Source organism: Vanessa tameamea, chromosome 11 (genome assembly GCF_037043105.1).
Source record: "Vanessa tameamea isolate UH-Manoa-2023 chromosome 11, ilVanTame1 primary haplotype, whole genome shotgun sequence".
NCBI classification, from domain to species: Eukaryota; Metazoa; Arthropoda; class Insecta; order Lepidoptera; family Nymphalidae; genus Vanessa; species Vanessa tameamea.
Window position 1 is genome coordinate 11084177 of NC_087319.1, and position 20454 is coordinate 11104630.

The window sequence follows — 20454 nt, forward strand, 5'->3', positions numbered from 1 at the left end:
TTAGTTAGAATAATGTTTAGAAACCTTACCTCCAGAATATACAAGTCCCTCGTGCAAGGGTCCGACATGGTGGCCCATTTTCAAAGCACCCGTGCGTGTGTCCACTTGGCGTAGTGTTGTGCCCTCGCCGAAGAACAGTGGTTTCTTTGCGTCAACAACTATCCAATCGAAGTATGTTTTCCAGTTTCTGTGGGGCTCGCCGGGCTAGAAATAATAGTTTTTTAACAATATGGACATTGATGCGTTGATTCACCTAGAACCCTGTGCACCTTAAAAGGTGGCTTTAAAACTTATTTTACGCTAAAGAATTTCATTCGTATTTTGGCCTCATTTGGTTTCCCTATATCAAGGAGCTCTATAAATATTCAGCGCCGTTTTACTCTTAACAAGCGCCCGGTTATATTTTTAAGAACCCTTCTGGGGCAGCTCACATATAGTCTCAAACTTGACCATTATCTTTTTATTATATGATATGCATAAGCGGATTGGCGAATGGATCACCTGATGATAGCCCTTCTTAAGCCAGGGTGCAATGAAACTTAGACCTGGCACCGCGACTCTGGGGGCCTTTCCGATACATTCATTTTACTTGGTGGTAGGTCTTTGTGCTGGCCCGTCTGGGTAGGTACCACCCTCTTATCAGATATTCTGGGCGCAAGCAACAATACTTGGTATTGTTGTATTCCGGTAACAAGGGTGAGTGAGCCAGTGTAACTACAGGCACATGGGACATAACACCTTAGTTCCCAAGGTTGGTGGTGCATTGGTGAAGTAAGAGATGGTTAATAGTTCTAAGAGCCAATGTTTATGGGCGGTGGTGAGCACTTAGCATCAGGTGGCCCATTTTGCGGTTACGCCTAACCATTACACGATAAATACCAAGTACTGTTTGGCTATAGAATATATGATGAGTGGGTGGTACCGAGACATTGCTCGGTGTTTTTACACCGTGGCTTAAGACAGATCTGAATAAGACACAGTATGTATTAAAAACCAGTGATACAGAAAACGAACGTCTTAATAAACAGTTATTATTTTTGCACAAAATACACCTATACACATAAAATTGACAAATCTACGTATAAAACTTAACAACATCGAACTATAAATAGTATTTACACATGAAATACGATTATGATGTAATGTAGGCGAGATGCAAACACTATTGGCACAGATCTTTGATTTCAAGGACGTCACACGACGATGTCGTTCCATGAACGTAATATTTTCGCCTTCATTATAAAAAACCGATCGGACGAGTTGCTATATTTCTATCTATTGGTAGATATTTTTTACTAAAGGTAGATATTTTTTATATGAAACGACGTAGCCGTGGGTTTAGGAATAGATATCACCTATCGCCATTTAATCTTCATCACCGAGTGACGTCACCGGCTATAAGCCTCCCGTCCTATACATTACCGTTACGATTTTATAGTCGACGATTTGAACCGAGAGAAACTAAAATTGTATCCCACCATTTTAATTATTTTTGTAATCAAATTGATCGATCACAATGGTAACCTATTTTATACATAAGCATTTTATACATAACTGCCTCGGTCGAGAAGCCGAGGTATTGGGTTCAAATCCCAGGTCGCGCCGATAAAAACTTTATCGAGTTTGTCAAAAAATATCAGCAACAGCCGTTACGACATCATCACGTACATAATAAATATGTATGTATGTATAAATTAATATTTATCGCACATTCATAACTTGCATTTCGTAATTAAATTGAATTATATGTCCTAGTTAGACGGACTGGCGAATGTGCCACCTGATGGTAACTGACACCACCCATAGACATTGGTACTGCAAGAGGTACTAATCGATCCTGTATCGCCAGTGCACCACCAACCGTGGTAACTAATATGTTACGTCCCTTGCACAAAGTTATACTGGCTCACTTTAAAGAGGAATACAACAATTGTAATACTTCAATTGTAATCTAAGTAATACTATTACCTATTCAGATTGTTTGCTCAAAACCCACCCACCATCTAATAATTATAATATTGAATATTTTACAATCGACCAGCGATTTTAACAAAATAGTTTCGATGCGCAAAAGAATACGCAGAGTCGGTTGGCGAATGTTAAGAAAGCACGGGTTAGCATCCTTATTTACCCGAAAGACATCGGGTAGTTATTTATATATTAACGAATCAAATTAACGCAACCTACGGTGGTTGATAAACAAACTAACAAACTATTGATAGGTTTTTGCTAACATAACGCTACTCCGTGACATCGTACCTTCTACGCGTCATTCCGCAATAGTACTTACAAGGTTTAAATAGCAATGTTGCCAACGTAAAAACATTACTTATATTAACACATATATTGACCATTTGACGAAGCAAAGTAATTATTACGTAAATGTTAGTTAAGATTTCTCTTCGTCAATTTTGAATAATAATATGTCCTCATTACATACTGTTATATCGTACATTCTCAATACGTATACGAGCTGCCCGTCACTTCGCGTGGGTAAAATCATACACACCGATTGATCATGTTTAAAAGACTCAAAATATTTACTGTGATAAATTTTATGCGTTTTAAGCCATACTTAAAAATATTAATTTCATATTTTTTTGCATTTGCCACACAAACACAAACAAGTTATATAAATACTTGTAACATATTACAATGATTAATAAATACATAAATAATACATATATATACAAATAATGTCCCCGTGACATTACTAATTAATGTGGAGTTCTGGTTTAATGGGCGGTTTACAGGCACAAGGGACATAACATCTTAGAATCCAAGCTTGGTCCCTATGGGCGGTGGTAATCAGACGTCATTGGTTGTCCCATATGCGTTTATCTATTTCATATAAACATAATAATAATATTGATAGAATGGCAACACAGCACGACCGAACTTAAAGCGTAAGACGAACGCGTTTTCTGACATTGACAACTTCTAGAAAAACGAAATAATTTCATTTTAACCCAGAACATCTTGATTTAAAATCTTATAAGCGAGACTTTATTATAAAAACTATAAATCTAGTATGACCTTACCTTCGCGCCGTATGGAAAGTCGAAGAGATAGTTCATGATCTTGTCCGTGAAATTGTAGTCGCTGTTCGTGAGAATGAACAGTTTCGCGCCGCTCTCCCTTATCCGCGACAGGAACATGGGTAGTCTGTCGTCTTTCTTCAGGTAGAGATCCAGATTCTCCGTTGTCTTCTTCTTTAGGTCGCCGTGTATGTGTACGTAGTCGACTGCGTTCCTCACGTCTTGGAATATAGATTTGAATGACATTGCGAGGTCGCCGCATCTTACGCCCGTCTTTTCTCTGAAATTTTATATGATTCACAAACCGATCCATACTTCGATGCGGTAGAATATAATCCTAGTCAATTTAACAATAAAATACTTTTAGTTGACGTATTACATCTCTACAGACAGACAGTTGTGTGCGTGCCGATGCTGTATATCTTATATATTAATATATATAATTTAGGTCTCATTTTGAAGAGCTCCAGCCGTAGATGTGCGAAAAATTAAAAAAGATTTTTGATTGATTCAATTTAACAAAGAAATAATTTTAGACAACGGAAAAACTTACTGGCCGTTTTAGCGGTACTACGGAAAAAATAAAAACGTAAACATTCCATCTGAACTAATGTATACTATTTGATATAAAAAATTTAATCTAAAACAGTTTTCATCATTTTGGCGCCAAATGTGACTTGCAGTTTACAATGAATTGAAATCAGAACAAAACCTGTCTTTGTTTTCGAAATTCCTAAAAAATCTATTGAATAAAAATTCCCAATTTTTTAATTTTATTTATTCTAACATAAAAACGACGTAAAATGTTCACATGATGAATTTTAAAATACAAAACGGCCTATATGTAAACCCTGTCAAAGACACGCATACACTCGGAGGAGTACAAACTTAGATAAAGATTCAGAATTCATAGCATATACCAAAACACAATATTTAATTAAATTAATAATAATAATCAGACATTCAATGTACATTTTAACAGGTGATTTGAGAGTTCCAACCCAGTTCATCTCGGAATCTTCGAATTTGTCGGATGAAAATGAAAATCAACATAGTTCGCACTGGTGCAACGTAATGGAATAAGCTCTAAAACTTTTGCCTCAAAATAAAAACAAGGCTTTAGCCCAGCAGTGGGCCATTTACAGTCAGTTACTTTTAGTTTTTACAACATAATATGTACATTGTACATATATACTGGTAACCTTAATTTAAATTCACCACTTAAAATTACTGTTAGCCTTCATTCTGAACTTAAGAAACAATTGTATTAACTCGATAGATATTCAATTTGAAATATTTAACTCGACTCGATTCGACTCGATTTAATAATAACAATAATTACTATAAGTATTTGAAACGGGATATTTACCATGTTTTTTATTTTTATTTGGTGGAGATCGATATTTCGACATGACTCTACACCAAATAAAAATAAAAACATAAATATCCCGTCTCAAATAGTTGTAGTAATAAAAATAACCATGTTAATTTAAAATCTTAAATAACAATAATCTCTCTCACCTGGCGTACTGCGGGCTGTTCGTGAAGAAGTCTATGAGGCACGCTATCAGATACGTCTCCGGTAAATTAAACAATGTATTCAACACATACACTCTTGATTCGTCGAGTGTTAAAAATTTATTTGGATATAATTCATATACCTGTGAGCTGAAAAAAGTGACATTATTAACACAAACGTCAAAAGATTAAAAAGACCATAGATTAATATGTTTGATATTTAAAAATAATAATGATGTCCTCCTGAGTGATTCCCTCTAGATATACTAGTCAAATGCGCACATAGGTCATTGCGCAAATTTGTGCGAAAAGTGCACCCTCTAGTCTCTCATTCCCAGAACCCGGTGATACGGCAATTATCTTCAGAGTGGCTAATACTTAGTATTGCCCGAAGGAAATCATATTAGGTTAAATTAATAATGGTTAAAAAAAAAAAAAATATATATATATATATCCCGCTGAGTTTCTTTCGCCGGTTCTTCTCAGGTCCGAGGTGCTAAATTCCGAACCTAATAAGATACCGCCGGGCGGTCGGCCTTTTATAACAAAAATGGGTGGGGGCACTTTAAAAAAGTATTATGTAAACGAAGACACCAGTAAAAGTCAGTGTAATATCTGAGAGTGTAAAGAAGTAGTGTACTTCAAAGCGATGACGTGTTCATTTAAATGAATAACAAAAACTGTAAAGTATAATTTAATTGACACAGATTAAAAATACTTACTGCTTTAAAAATTCAAATCCATGCACGCAGACTAGAATGTTACCATATGCATCTACTTTCAATAAATTACCGTACAGCGTATCGAACCACAGGCCTCTGAAAAAAGAAAACAAAATTAAAAATCATAGTTACGACATCGCAGAAAAAAATATATATTTTTTTTAATTTGTAATGAATTTAGCACGCAATTATCAAATGTTTAATTTAAAATAATAATAATAGAATAGTCCAAAGATTATTATTTATTCGTACATAACACTTTTTTTTTTATTTGTTATACAGCAGAGTTTGGTGAAATTTACTAATTAGGTGTTTCGGTCTACTTTCCTACTTCGATTACGAAATCACTATGATAATTTTATGCTCAACGTGAACATTATCAGAGCATCCTTACCTATAACCTACGCATAAATATAGACTGTTTTTAATTTATATAAAGTTTTATTTATATTATCTTAAAACAAATCAACTTAGACATTTTGAGTTTCCACCAACGAAACTATACAGGAACTAACTCAACAAAAAAATAATATCAAGTAAATACTTTACAACGGTATAATAACAGTGTATCTAACTAATCTAATCTAAACTATGATTCTAAATAGGTAAATATTGTTTATTTGTAAGGATTCTCCGGATAATGATCACATTTTATATATATTTCGACTGAAGTTTATAAGTATTTCCTTTATAAATTAAATTTTATATTGTATTATATTTTAAATTTATAACATTTTCTTTATTAAAAAATTTCTGAAGCTGAGGAACAAATTACTCATTAGATTAAGATTTAAAAATAACTTCTAACCAACGCACTCCTTGCATAAAAAGCTTTCAAGTGAAAATGTATTTATAATTATATTTACAAACAGAATGTTGTGTTATATTTTAATGTCATAGGCAACCTTGCCATGTCTCGTACAAGTTGTTGCTACGCTAGATAAATTAATTCAAGGTGAATTATATATACTTTAAAAGATTAACGACTTTGTCTTACATTGTGTCAATACGATAATTATTATATGTAAAAATTAATTGCAATAAAAATTTCACAAAACATAATTATATCTAAAACAAAAACAATAAAATTTTATAACGAATAACCCGTATTCTTGTGGCAGAGCAAAATAGAGCCATATCACGTCCCGTGCGACTCGGGTATCGTATGATACGAATAAGGAAATCAAGCATTTAAGCGCTTTAATTGTGGCTGGAAATTAATCTACCAAGCACACATTTGATACTACAGACTTAAGGCAGACAGAAGACGAATGTAATACTTCTCAGATAATAATTAGTGTAAGCACAAACAAATAGAAATAAACTATAAATAAATAAAAAAGAATATATAATATTTTAATATTGCAACATCACTTACCTGACAGGGAATGAGGGATCATATTCGAATTCTAATATTTCCTGTGGGTATCCTTTGTGAACCAACCTTTCTTTAGTTAAATTAAAACCTAAGTTTTCATATTGAGGCGATTTGTATTCTGAAAATGAATAATCGTATTTAATATTAGACAAAATATCACAGTCGAATTATATTACCTATTTTTAAACTGACTTCAAAATGAGGTTCGATATTCAAATCGTATTTTTTTCCAAATAGGCCGTATTTAATAGGTTTAACCCGACGTAGAACAGTGCAAATAGGTTTTTTATATTCAATGACCTTGATCTCGTGTTTTATAAAGTTGCTGCGGTTGAGAACCGCGATAACGTGATCCTATGTAGTCAAGAGGTGACGAAGCTTTCTTTGTACAAAAGATAACAATGTCGTCAGTGACTACCAAGTATATGTCTAACATACGGTTTTAAATTTTCATACTTTGAAGGGTAGAAATAGTGCTGCTGTCATATATGTCACATAAAAGCTTGCCGTTTGTAATTTTATAGATAAAAAAAGAACATTCCGAGTGTACCTTGAATTTATTTTATTCTTAAAGTATGTTTTTATTAATTCTATTTAAAAGCCGTTGTATTCCTTACTTAGTCCGTGAGGATGTTGGCTATAATCAAAATCCAAAAATACTCTTAATATTTACATACACTCTTAAATTTTTTTTTTGATTCAAACATGTCACTAAAAGCAGGTCAATGTAACTTGTTTGCTATTTAATAGACCTCCTAAATTAGCTGACCGTTTAAATTAACTGTCAGTCTTAATTATGATATTTATTATTTTATATAATCATTTAACTACAGGCAGGGGGTACCCTATTTTAAGGTATTTTAGTAACTGTGTCAATTTCAATATATTGCGCAATGGTAATATAAATAATAGTAGTTGTCGCCCGCGGCTTTGCTCGCGTTTTAGGGGTTGGTCGTCGTTACCTACTATACTATATTAAGTTTTATCAAATTCGATTCAGTGGATTAGCCACAAAAAAGCAACAGACAGATAATTCTAATTTCGAGTTACTTTTAATTTATACTATACAAATGAAATTACGCCATAAAAGTTTTCTTTTTCAGTTTTAACGAAGTATAAATCAATTATTAGTTCCGCTGTGAGTGACGTGACGTGACCCTGAAGTTGAAACCCGAAGCCTTCCGGCATTTACTTCGCCGTGTGTAGGTAGGTACTTCAGAAGTTTAGAAAAATATAAAATATAAGTAATCTTTTTTTTAATTTCTATTTTTCTAATTTTCTTTCCTTTATAGGCTTAAAACTAGATGATTCAAAAATTTGAAATATGTATGTCGTCTAGAAGTAGATGATTCGCGAGTGAATAAGGGGGTAAGTGATAAAATTAGTGAACTGTCACTGGCGATTATTCTTAAACTATTCGTTTAAATATTACATAATTCGTAATTTAATATGTTCTCGTGAAATTCAGCCTTCTAGCTTTGTCTGTTATACATTCACAAGTTCACTCAAATAATCTACATCATGTTCTCCATCCCGCATCAATCACGCAACCTCAAACACGTTTATGACTCACGATAAACATGATCGGAATTTTACCAGACGAATACTTCAAAACAAAAAACCTAAACCACACGATTTTTAACAGCAAATACGTAACTATACCAGCAGTACCAGTGACCTATATATCATGTAGCTTATTTTAATGACTATAATGTTTCTGGATAAATTAGCTTTCTAATGGTGAAAGAATTATGACAATCGGTTCGATGTTTCCAGAGTTTATCGCTTACAAATGTTAACCTTGAAAATTGACATGCATTTTTTTATTTCTTAATTGAATGAAATTTAAACGAAGGGAAAATTGATCGACCTTATCGAATAAAAAAAAAACAATGGACAAAATTCGGATACTTGTATAAAATAATACAAAATGGTATATAGGTTGTTGTTTTTGGCAAATTGGTTCCGTTACTGTTTATCCAAAAAAATATGTCTGTACTCTTATTTATTTCCGGACCCTTGACGCTGTGTCTGACCGAACTGTTTTCTAGTTGACTATAGATGTGTCCTAACTAATATTTTAAATGTGAAAGTAAATTTGTTACGTTTGTTAAGATTTCACGTCTTAACTACTCAACTGATCATTATAATATTTTTGGACACCCGTCCAAACCCTCACACGCAGGCGGACACTAGTTCCATATATAAAGTTATCGGATTCGCTTGCGTTTTAGGGTTTGATCCGTCAGTTGTTAGGTATAAAATTAGTAGCGCATGTCCGTCATTTAAGTTCAAGCTTGCTTCAGAATAAACTTCATCGATTCCATTAAGTGGTTTGGCCGTAAACGAGCAACAGACAGACAGATTCAATTGCGCATTTATAATATTAGTATAGACAAATGTATAGTCATCAATATTAATATACAAAATGATATATTACAAAAACTGTACGACGTTATCCCAGGGTAATATATCCCCAATAGGTACCCAGTCAAAATATACCAAATGGAAATGAGCCAAAACTGGAGGGTTTTCATTCTCGTAAAGAACATCCACGCTCCACGATAAATTATTGGCGTGCATTGGTATGAGTGACGCTCGTGCATACAAAACATCTTAGTGTGCGTGAGATGACTAATTTAAGAATAGAGTCAGCAGAAAAATACAAATTAGATTATATTATTTGTTAATGCACGCTGATAATAGTTTTACGTGGAGGTTCACCTTCGGCACTATACCAAATTATTGTATCGTCTACCCCATTAGGTTCGTAATATCGGGATGAAAACTTAATTACAAAGTCGATACCACAAAAGTATTATTTCTAGATTTATTTACATAACGACTTTATTGGTTACACACACGTGTAGCTAATTTGTAGGCAATAAGTATATATAATCGATCAATTTAAGGTTTCATAAACGCACGATAAATAAAACCGAAATCGTTACATTATTTTTGTTTCGCAGTACTGCACTACCCGGCATCGATCGATCGAAAGGTATTGAAGTTGATGTGTTGCAGCTCCATTTAGCAGCATGTTATAGGTGCATAGAATTAATACTTTATACAGTCAATGGTGACGAAGTTTACCATAATCCAGTTTAACATCTACGTGGTGTAAAACAAACTCGCTCCCCGCCGTCTGTACGCTTAGATCTTCTAAACTACGCAACGTATTTTTATGAAGGTTTCGTCAATAAAAAGAGTGATTCAAGAGGAAGGTTAATATGTATGATACTTGTATGTATATTACAGCAGAGAAATACCGATAAATTTAACCTTCCTAACCGAACGAAAAACAACTTTATTTTTATGTTCTTCAATATAATTTTTTTATATACAACCTTATTGGACCCGTGTGAAGTCAGAACGGGTAGGTAATATACAATCTAATGAACTGAGAGTTTTTTAAAGACAATCGACGTACACAGAATATATATTTATTGTTACATGTGAAGTTTAACCCGCAACAGTGTGAAGGAAAAAGCTTCAAAGCTTTTCCTGACTGTGTAAGTTAGGAGTTCATAGCCCAGTAGTGGGTTTTTTTAGTTAGACATCATTTATGAAAAATATTAACTATTGAGTTAATTACAATTAACTATTGTCATTTCGTCTCGGTGGAAAAAGCATGATAGCTTTAAATTTATTTACAACTAGCTGTGCTCGCGCACTTCTTGTGCGTTGTTTGAATTTAAGTTATTTGGATATTGTAGCGTGATTTTATTTTTATTCTATATATCATTCTAAAATAAAAGTACCCTAAGTTACTCCTTATTACATCTGCTACTACCAGTGAAAGTCCCGTCGAAATCGGTACAGCCGTTCCAGAGATTAGCCGGAACAAACAGAGAGACAGACAGACTGACAAAAATTGTAAAAAATGTTATTTTGGTATATGTACCGTGTATACATACATATGCATTTAGTAAAAATGGGTTATTTTAATATTACAAACAGACACTCCAATTTTATTATACAATTACGACTCAGGAGTTGTGTGTATTTGGATAAAGTATATTTTTGATTTTGATATGTCTTCAAAAGAGGGAGCGGTACCGAACTCGTTCGTATATATATATATATATACATATACATCGGTATGTATTTTTGCGTGTTCGGATGTTTACATTTATAAACAACACCTTTATTGGCGTTAGATTCAGTATTGATCCACGGTGATGCCATTTCATTTGTAATATAAATCGTGCATTAATTTGAAGCATATATTCCGGAAAATTTTGAAGTCAGTTTATTATGTATTTTTTTTTTACTAATCTTTTATAACGAAATAAAATAACACTCACCCGCCAATGTATAATCCATATCGAATCCATAAAACTTAACATTTTCTAAATGTAGTGATCTGTTCACGAAAATTCTGCAACAAAAATAAAAATGATTAGTATCGAAATAACGAATTCCAGAGTTGTTGGATCAGCATGTACTTATAGAATAAAATAACTACGCAGGTCACCTCCTATAATTATTATAAACAAAATATATCGCGCGCACTTCGCTCGGACGACTCTTGAACGTCACAAGCTCAGGATAATTTTATTACATAATGCATGAAATATATAAACCAAATTTATGTACAAACGTGTATGTAACAGTCGAGATAACTCAGTGGCTGAAACACGTGAAACTAAACTAAAGATTGCGAGTTCAAATCGAAACCGTTTTTATATGATTAATATAAGTTAATTATTAAATTATTATTTATAATTAATTTCGTAAAAATATCCCTTAATCGAATCGAAAAGTAAACGTTGCCGTTTACCGATTCTATAATAAAAATCTGCAGATATTTTTAACTTTGCCGATTCATAAGTTTAAATCATTTGTAAAAAAATACATTATTAAAAAAAACATATTTTTCAGTACAAGATTATAAAGATGATAAAAAACCGTGGAACTAATACTTGTTGACTTCCAGGCAGGATATATTATATACATATATAATTGTATTTAACTAACATTACTTTGTATTTTAAATGTTGAAAAAGAGTAGTTACTGAGTGTCTTGGCGGTTCTTCTCGGTAGAAACTATATTCCGAACCGGCGGTAGCTTAACTTAATATAGTTTGTAAAATGTTTCAAAATTGCTTGTAAAAATCTACTTGAATAAAGTATTTTTGATTTTGAATTTGTTTTTTACCTTTATCCAATTCTACTAAAACATGATCCAGTTGCGATTCGATGGAATCGTATTAGAATAGGGAATCTATCGTGACCGTTAAACTTATTAAAATGGCACTCTTGTTTCGAATAAAATTCTACCGGGTGAAATATACTTCAAAATTTCTCCACAGAACTGAAGGTTGTGATCCAGAATTAAAAAATATACAGACCATTAATTTTAACTCAGAATAAATAAAAAAAAGGTTTCATATAATCATAGCCTTTAAAGAATAACAGGCATAAAAAAATAACCACACGTTTTTCAACTTGTAAAAAAACCTACGACGAATCAATACAAATTAAAAGTAGAGCATAATTATTTTTAAAGTATGAAAAGTGAGCACCCGCGCAGAGAGATTCGAAACTCAAAACCGCAAATCACCAACGTGGAATAGAATGTGAGATGCGACATTGACTATACTAATTATAAAATTAACATGACAAACGCATCAAAATGCCGTATCACCGTATAAGTCGATTGTCAACATTTCACGAGTGAGATGCAGAGTTAATTCTTACAGAATCGCACTGCTGTTCTCACATCGTCACAGTCGACCTTTGTCCGGATGAAGTACAAACACGACACGTAGACTTGATATTACCCGCGATCCAAGTAACTGTCACGTCTTCGTGTACAAACGGTTCGAGAAAAACATATGAACACAAGTGCCTTCCCTTTTCCACCTGTGTATTGTATGCGCTATCACTTTCTGAACAAACAGATGTACTCTACGTCTGTAAATATTAATATTGAGGTTTCGAAGTATTTTTTGTTATTATTGAGTCGAATGGACTATATGTCTATTTACTTTTAAACGAATTTTACGATTTAAAAAAACAATATTATACTTGGTGGTAGCGCTGTGTAAGCCCGTCCGGGTAGGTACCACTCATCAGATATTCTACCGCTAAACAGCTTACTCAGTATTGTTTTGTTCCGGTTTGACATAACATCAGGCACAAGGGATATAAAATCTTAGCTTCCAAGATTGGTGGCACATTGGTGTGATGTAAGGAATGCTTATTATTTCTTACAGCGCCAATGTCTATAGTCGGTGGTGACCACTTACCATCAGTTTGCCGAAATGCCCGTGCAACAATTACATGAAGAAAAAAAAAACTTTTATCTGCCCTACATTTCAAAATTGCAAAATAAATAATTTAAAACAACTTTGTATGATTCTACATCTACACTATCTAGAGGTACTTCTGTACTAACATGGAATTATAAATGAGAGAGTAACTCTGTCGGTCCATCTATCTATCTGATGCTCTTTCACGGCGAAACTACAAAACCGAATTTGATAAAATTTTGAACCCCAAAGGTATAGGCTACTTTTTTTCTTTACACCTCATAACCAACACTTAAAATGCGAGCGAAGGGGCGACAGCTAGTATATTATTAATGTAAAAGTCTGTATGTTTGTAACTCGATCACGCAAAAACGGGCCGGATTAGGATGAAAGTAATAAAAACAGCTTATAATAATGTACTCCCACTGGGGGATTAACCGGCAGGCAGATCTGACGGAAGAATCAAATAAATTTATTTGTTTTTTTTACTGAGGCAACCCTATATTTTCATAGTATCGTGTCATTGTTTTATACTTTGAGGTGACATTTCAGAATTAGAAACATAGAACATTCATCCTGAATTAATAACTAGTTCACTCATTCATCTTCAGAGTGTTGTTAACAAATTTTGTTTATTTACGATGGCAACAGTAATCAATACTAATATTATCAAAGCGAAAGTAGCTCTTTCTTTTTGTTGCTCTTTGACGACCAAACCTCAGAACCGAATTTTATGAAATTTGATATAAATCCAACTTGGAATCCAAGGAACGACATAATAGGTTAATACCTGATGACCATCGCCTAAAACGCGAGCGAAATCGCGGACGAAACTAGTTATAAAATATTTTGATAGAAACAGTGACAAACATTGTATAAACACGAGAAGTAAATACGAACTTGTAACAGCAACTTTCGGTCTCAAAGTCAAACAACCTTTCTCGGGCGAGGTTTTCGCTTATAATAAAATTCCGCATACTTTTAGCTTTGCAAATTAATAACTTTAACCTCATATTAGAAAAAAAAACATTGATAAATATGGCGTATTACTTGATAAAAATCATATTTAAGATAAAAAAAAGCGTGGAATTATTCGTCGATTTTCAGACAGGATATCAATTTATGATATGTAATTAATTAATTAATTAACAGTGTATTCACAGGCACAAATCTTAGTTCCCAAGGTTGGTGGCGCATAGGTGATGTAAGGAATGGTTAATATTTCTTACAGCGCCTTTGTCTTGTCTTTAAGGCCACTTACCATCAGTGGCCCATATGCTCGTCCGCCAACCAATGCCATAAAAAAAAAACACATGTACATATGTGTCATATAAAATTAGTGGACAAAATAACTACTGAGATTCTTGCTGGTTCTTCTCAAAAATTAAATCAGGTTTAATTAATTAAATTAGGTTAATTAAAATTTAATTAAATTAGGTTAAATCAATGAGAAATTTAAATTTAGTATTGTATAGTGATGATTAAAATATTTTAGGAGCGTACTCGAATAAAGTTTCTTTGGTTGGAGACGAAAGTACGCAAATAATACTAATATAAGGCTCAGCACACTCGAATTCTTTCGAATCACTAATATTCCTATTTAACCTTGCAATGAAGCTTTAAGTTTGTACTGGGGCTGCTTTAAGTGGGGACGACAATAGCTCGAGAGGACAGGATCGAACCTACGACTTTTTAAATCACTAGGCGGCCCGTAAAATATTGCGATATTGACGTTATTATTGGCAGAGCCTATGCCGGAATTGTATAGGTAACCTTTGTCCCTACTGATTACTCAATCATCCTTGACACAGGAAAACACCAATCAAAACAATTGACACTTGGATCCTAACTAATATTATAAATCCGAAAGTAAGTATGTCTCTTTGTTACGCTTTCATGTCTTCTACTAAGCCTATCATCATGAGTTTGAATATACATTTATATATTTTCATACAATGAGGCTACAGAAAAAGACATAGAGTACCTAATATCTGCCCTCTCTCTCTAACAGCGGGCGAAACTAAGTTTAGATACCCATCTATATTTATATTATAAATGCGAAGGTAACTTTGTATTTCTGTCTGTCTGGCCAAATCACTGAATCGAATTTGATAAAATTGGTAGGAAGCAAGCATGAACCACAGGGAAGGACAGAGGCTACTTTTGTTAACCTAACACCTAATGTCCAAACCCTAAAACGCGCGAAAACCTGTAGGCGACTAATATAATATTATAATGTATTACATACATACATTAGCAGCCTGTAAATTTCCCACTACTGGGCTAAATCCTCCTCTCCCTTTGAGGAGAAGGTTTGAAGCATATTCCACCACGCTACTCCAATGCGGGTTGGTGGAATACGCATGTGGCAGAATTTCGTTGAAATTAGACATGCAGGTTTCTTCACGATGTTTTCCATCACCGCCGAGCACGAGATGAATTATAAACACAAATTAAGCACATGAAAATTCAATATTGCGTGCCTGGGTTTGAAAACGAAATCATCGATTAAGATGCACGTGTTCTAACCACTGGGCCAACTCGGCTCTTATAATGTATGCAAAACTTAATCAGATTTATGAATTGATTTCTTAACACGACGTTCGATATTTACTTTCATAAGGACGCAAGATTGTATGTAATAAATACTAGGAACGTAATTATCGTCGCGTTGCACTTCAGATATCTATGATTACACTTTACGGTTAAGCCCATGGGAAAGAACGTACTTGAATATGAATCACTATCGGCATTGTGTCAGGTGTGATTTTATATTATTTAATTATACCAGCACATATAATACGCAATAGAAATTATATTTTTTTATGAGCAAATAGTCTAGTAATAGGCCTAGACAATGGCGTTGTGAAATATTAATCAATCCTTATATTGCCAATGCGCTACCAACCTTGGTAACTAAGATTTTATGTCCCATAGGCCTGTAGTTACACTGGCTCACTCACCCTTCAATCAGGAATATAAAAACACTGAGTAGTGCTGTTTGACGGTAGAATATCTTTGGATAGATAATAGAGCGGTGGTATTTAGTCAGACGACCAAGACCAAATAAAACTATATATTTATTAATCGGAAATCTTAAGTTCCAGTTCAGATAAGTACTAGTGAGTTTTCTTGATTTGTATTTATTATTATTATCCTTTATAAACACGAAAAATTCATAATATAAATAAGCAGAAACACAACAGTAGAAAACAGGCTTTAGAATTATAGAAAAAAAAAATATTAAGGAAAAATAATACAAAGGAAAGTGTTCGAAATGTGCAAGCTTATACCTCTCATCAAGGGCTTAAGCGTATTTTTGAAAACAATGTAGCATTATTGGAGAATATGTATAACTAGCGACCCGCCCCGGCTTCGCACGGTTGCAATGCTGATACTAATTATACTACAGAATGTCTTACAACGTTCACAGTTTTTCAGTCATAAGACAATACAAAACGCGTTTGCAATGTAAGCGCAAAAAAGGTGTTTATTTACGACATCACTTCAGAAACCTCTAAATACATATAAACCTTCCTCTTGAATCAATCGAATCTATAACAAAAAATCGCATCAAAATCCATTGTGTACTTTTAAAGATCAAAAGCATACATAGGGACAGACAGCGGTAAGCGACTTTGTTTTATACTATGTAATGATATTTGACAGCACGACAGAAGACTATGTTAGAGCGGGGATGCCGGATGAGTGTAATAATGAGCATATAGTGTGATTAATAATTAAACAACATCATAACTTAATAATGACAACAATACAGGAATATTTCTGAACATTTAAAAAAACATAGTCAAATTCTTATGATTGCCATTTATCTGCTATAATTCTAATCGGTATTTAACCGATTATAACGATATCCGATGATGAAACGATCAATTTGTTATAAAACGGCTTATCGTAAGCCAAAATCGGTTATAATTGCCATGGCACCTGTTTATCACTCTATGACACAACATTGAATAATAATTTGTTATGTAAATAATTATTTAACCAAGTTGATAGATAAGTCATAAGGTGTTTATGTCACCAAACAGCAAAACCTCGTTTTGTTGTGTTCCGGTTGAAATGGTGAGGGATACAGTGTAACTTCTACAAGGGAGATAACATCTTAGCTCTCAAAGTTGTAACAGCGTATATAAAATATTACTTTCTGTTTTGAAATACAAAAATTATAAAAATAAAAAACTTATAATAATGGACAAAATCCTGACCGATTTCGGTCCCGGCGACCGTTCTTAAGACTTCAAATACGAAGGACGTATCAGTGTGGTCGCTTAGCTGGAGCATTCGTGTAACAGTTCAGATCCGAGCATAGAAAATGAGAAGAACTGATCATTACAGTGCACTACCTGTGATGTTAATTTGTAATACTTGGAGAAAATCTGAGCATTACACAGATTCGTCCGACATTGTAAAAAACAACTGACTTGACTCCGTGGTCGAGTAGTATGTGCACCGATTTTCATGGGTACCCCACTCCGAGGTCCCGGGTTCGATTCCCGGCCGAGTCGATGTAGAAAAAGTTCATTAGATTTCTATGTTGTCTTGATTCTGGGTGTTTGTGGTACCGTCGTTACTTCTGATTTTCCATAACACAAGTGCTTTAGCTACTTACATTGGGGTCAGAGTAATGTATGTGATGTTGTCCAATATTTATTTAAAAAAATATTTAATTATTTAACTGCATGCGAATGCTCCATTTCAATCTTAGATCGTTACAGGCGATTGCTCAACATGGAATCTTAGTGATACATCACACACGAGTTTTGCCATTGAAGGACTGTCCTTATATTGCAAATTGTGTGCGCAAACACTATTCTCATAATCTGATGGGACGAGAAATCCGAAAAGATTTAGGGCACAGAACAACCGCTTCACCTACTATTCTGAGGCACAGGAACGTAAACAGTGCCCATTCCCTGATTCTAGGTTGTTACTGAGTATTTAATGGCCTAGAGTCCGCCCAGAAATTGATGGGACCAAGATCTCGGAGTCCGCGACCTTATCTGCTAGTTACTAGAGTTAGTCAAATGTGATACTAAACTAGTAAAAGGTCAACATATCTAAAAATAGTACTGAAAAAATAACTCTATTGTCTGTTTCATAGTAGTACTCCACATTTTATACAATGAGAATGAGTATGAGTGATGGTTCAAGAGCCCTAGGAAAATCTACGGAAAGAAAAAAATAAATATCATATTAGAAAACTTCTTTCGTTTGCGACATTCAAAAGTGCGGATTGTCTACTGGAGCTTCTCCTTCTTCTGTGTCACGTGTCAATACTATCGATAGTATTGCAAACAGAGAGCTAGCGATATTATCGATATTCTGAATAGTTTTCGAGGTCAACTATCGATAGTCAAATTATCGATAGTTCTGCAACGCTGGTTAATAATAGCTACTGAGTTCATCTTTAATTCGCCGCTTTATATCATTCATTATAAATAAAAACGCGTTTATATATTATTGAGCAATATTACGCAATTTCGACATCAGTTACATCTAAAGAGTAATTAAGTTTTAATGCAGGGGCTCCCAATCTTTTTATAGTTAGGAAAACTATACTACTATACACTATAGCACAGAACACATGTCATAAGATTTGATTTTGAATCGCTGACAAGGGGATTAATTCTACTAACGTATACGTTTCCGATTCTATCCCGATCCAACTTCGGCTATGATAACCGCCAAACGAGAAGTATGAAAAGTTCACAAACAAAAAAAAATCCAAATTTATTCATAAATAACAGTGTTCCGAGGTAACAAACATAAAAAAAAAAGGAATGATAACCTCCTTCTCTATTTGAAGTCGGTTAAAATTTTTGACCACGACTAAAAGTTAATTATTATAGAAAATGAAAAGATAACTCATATAGTTTCGTGATTTCCACGCGGATAAAATATAATTGTTCCACGGATTGAGAGCCACTGCCCTAGTGAGCAATTGCCACGTCCGCGCCGCGTCGGAACTCCGTTATCAGGATCGCTTCTATCACTACGGACTCGGTTAACGAGAATGATCACGCAACACGAAACGTTGAATATCGTATCACAACCACACAAATAACGATTCCAGCTAATTTTGCACATATAAACAACGACTAATCTGAAAAAACAATTAAATATAATTCAATGATTTGAATAAAAAGATAAAATAACATTTATCATTCATTCAACGTAATGAATGATAAATTATATTTTATTCGACAGTTCATAATATTTTCCACGTAATATTAAATTATTTTCAATACGCCATTGTACCGCGATTATAACGACATAATCAGAAAACAGTTCAATTAAATAAAAATAAAATAAAAAAACAAAATATTTTTTATTCAATTATATAATTATAAAGCAATTTTGAATCTTCATGTTACAGTGTTAAACTATATGTAAAGCTACCACTGCACCGGTTCGAAAAGTAGATTCTACCCAGAAGAACCGGCAAGAAATTCAATGATTATTCTTTTCTACCATTTTAATTACAGAGTATGTCAATAAAGTTCAATTAAACTATTTATTTATAATTAAAGGGAACCGAAATAAGAGAAGAAGTTACTTTGGAAGCACATGTTAAAGTATGTTAGTTAGGCAGTCATCAATTAAAAGTTGAGTCCCCATACATTACTGATACAACCGCGAACAAAATGTACCGAACAGCGAAATATGTAAATACAAACCGTTCTGACCTGAATACAACGCAGTAGGCGTACGACTCCAATAACAAATTGTATAGCAAAGTTTCACTTTAATATTAACTTCAGGTTCAAATAGATATATATTTTGTCGCGGATAAACCGGATATCGTATAATCTAAATATATGTTTAAAAAACTGTCCCAAAATTAAAATCAACATATAAGTGTATTTTGTTTTTGAAATTGATGAGTTCTTTATATCGTAGACTGGGAAATGAGCTATCTGATGCTAAGTGGTCACCGCTGTCCATAGACGTTGGTACTGGAAATATTATTCATTCCTCATATCACCAATGCACCACCAACCTTGGTAACAACGATGTTATGTTCCTCGTGTCTGTAGTTACTTAGCTCACTCGCCCTTCAAACCGGAACACAACAATACTTATATAGTATATAACAATACTTATATAAATACTTATATGCTATTTGGCGGTAGAATTTAAGGTGAGTAGGTGGTACCTACACAAAGAACTACCACCAAGTATACAAGATTAATATATTTAAATTAAAACATCGGTTCGGAGTGAAAATTCTACCGAGAAGAGTCGGCAATGCACTCAGTAGTTACTCTAGTATACATCGCGGATTAAACATAAATTAATTATGTTTACAAATACACTTTGAAGTCACATCCCGCATGAAATCAACGAATACAAAATTCACGTCAGTTTTGATATAATGTATATATATTGTTTGTTGTTGTACTGTTGTCGAGCGTTTCGCTCATTACACGACGACGAAATTACAAAACGAAAGTGGATCGTATAAGACGATCACGGATATAATTGTATTTATTTTTGTGTATTGATTTCTTGTTGTA

The 20454-nt window shown here is 33.6% G+C and overlaps 1 protein-coding gene across 3 annotated transcripts in view; it reads right to left on the reverse strand.

Moving 5' to 3' along the window:
* Window positions 1–20454, reverse strand: part of LOC113396190 (cytosolic purine 5'-nucleotidase) — a 41609-nt gene that overhangs the window by 8619 nt on the left and 12536 nt on the right. For all 3 annotated transcript variants that reach the window (XM_026634030.2, XM_026634029.2, XM_026634033.2), the window contains 6 exons: window positions 10964–11037; window positions 6657–6774; window positions 5279–5374; window positions 4560–4706; window positions 3042–3318; window positions 30–204 (listed from right to left, as the gene is read on the reverse strand). In XM_026634030.2, the coding sequence (XP_026489815.1) occupies window positions 30–204; window positions 3042–3318; window positions 4560–4706; window positions 5279–5374; window positions 6657–6774; window positions 10964–11037 (887 nt within the window). The remainder of the gene's footprint in view (window positions 1–29; window positions 205–3041; window positions 3319–4559; window positions 4707–5278; window positions 5375–6656; window positions 6775–10963; window positions 11038–20454) is intronic.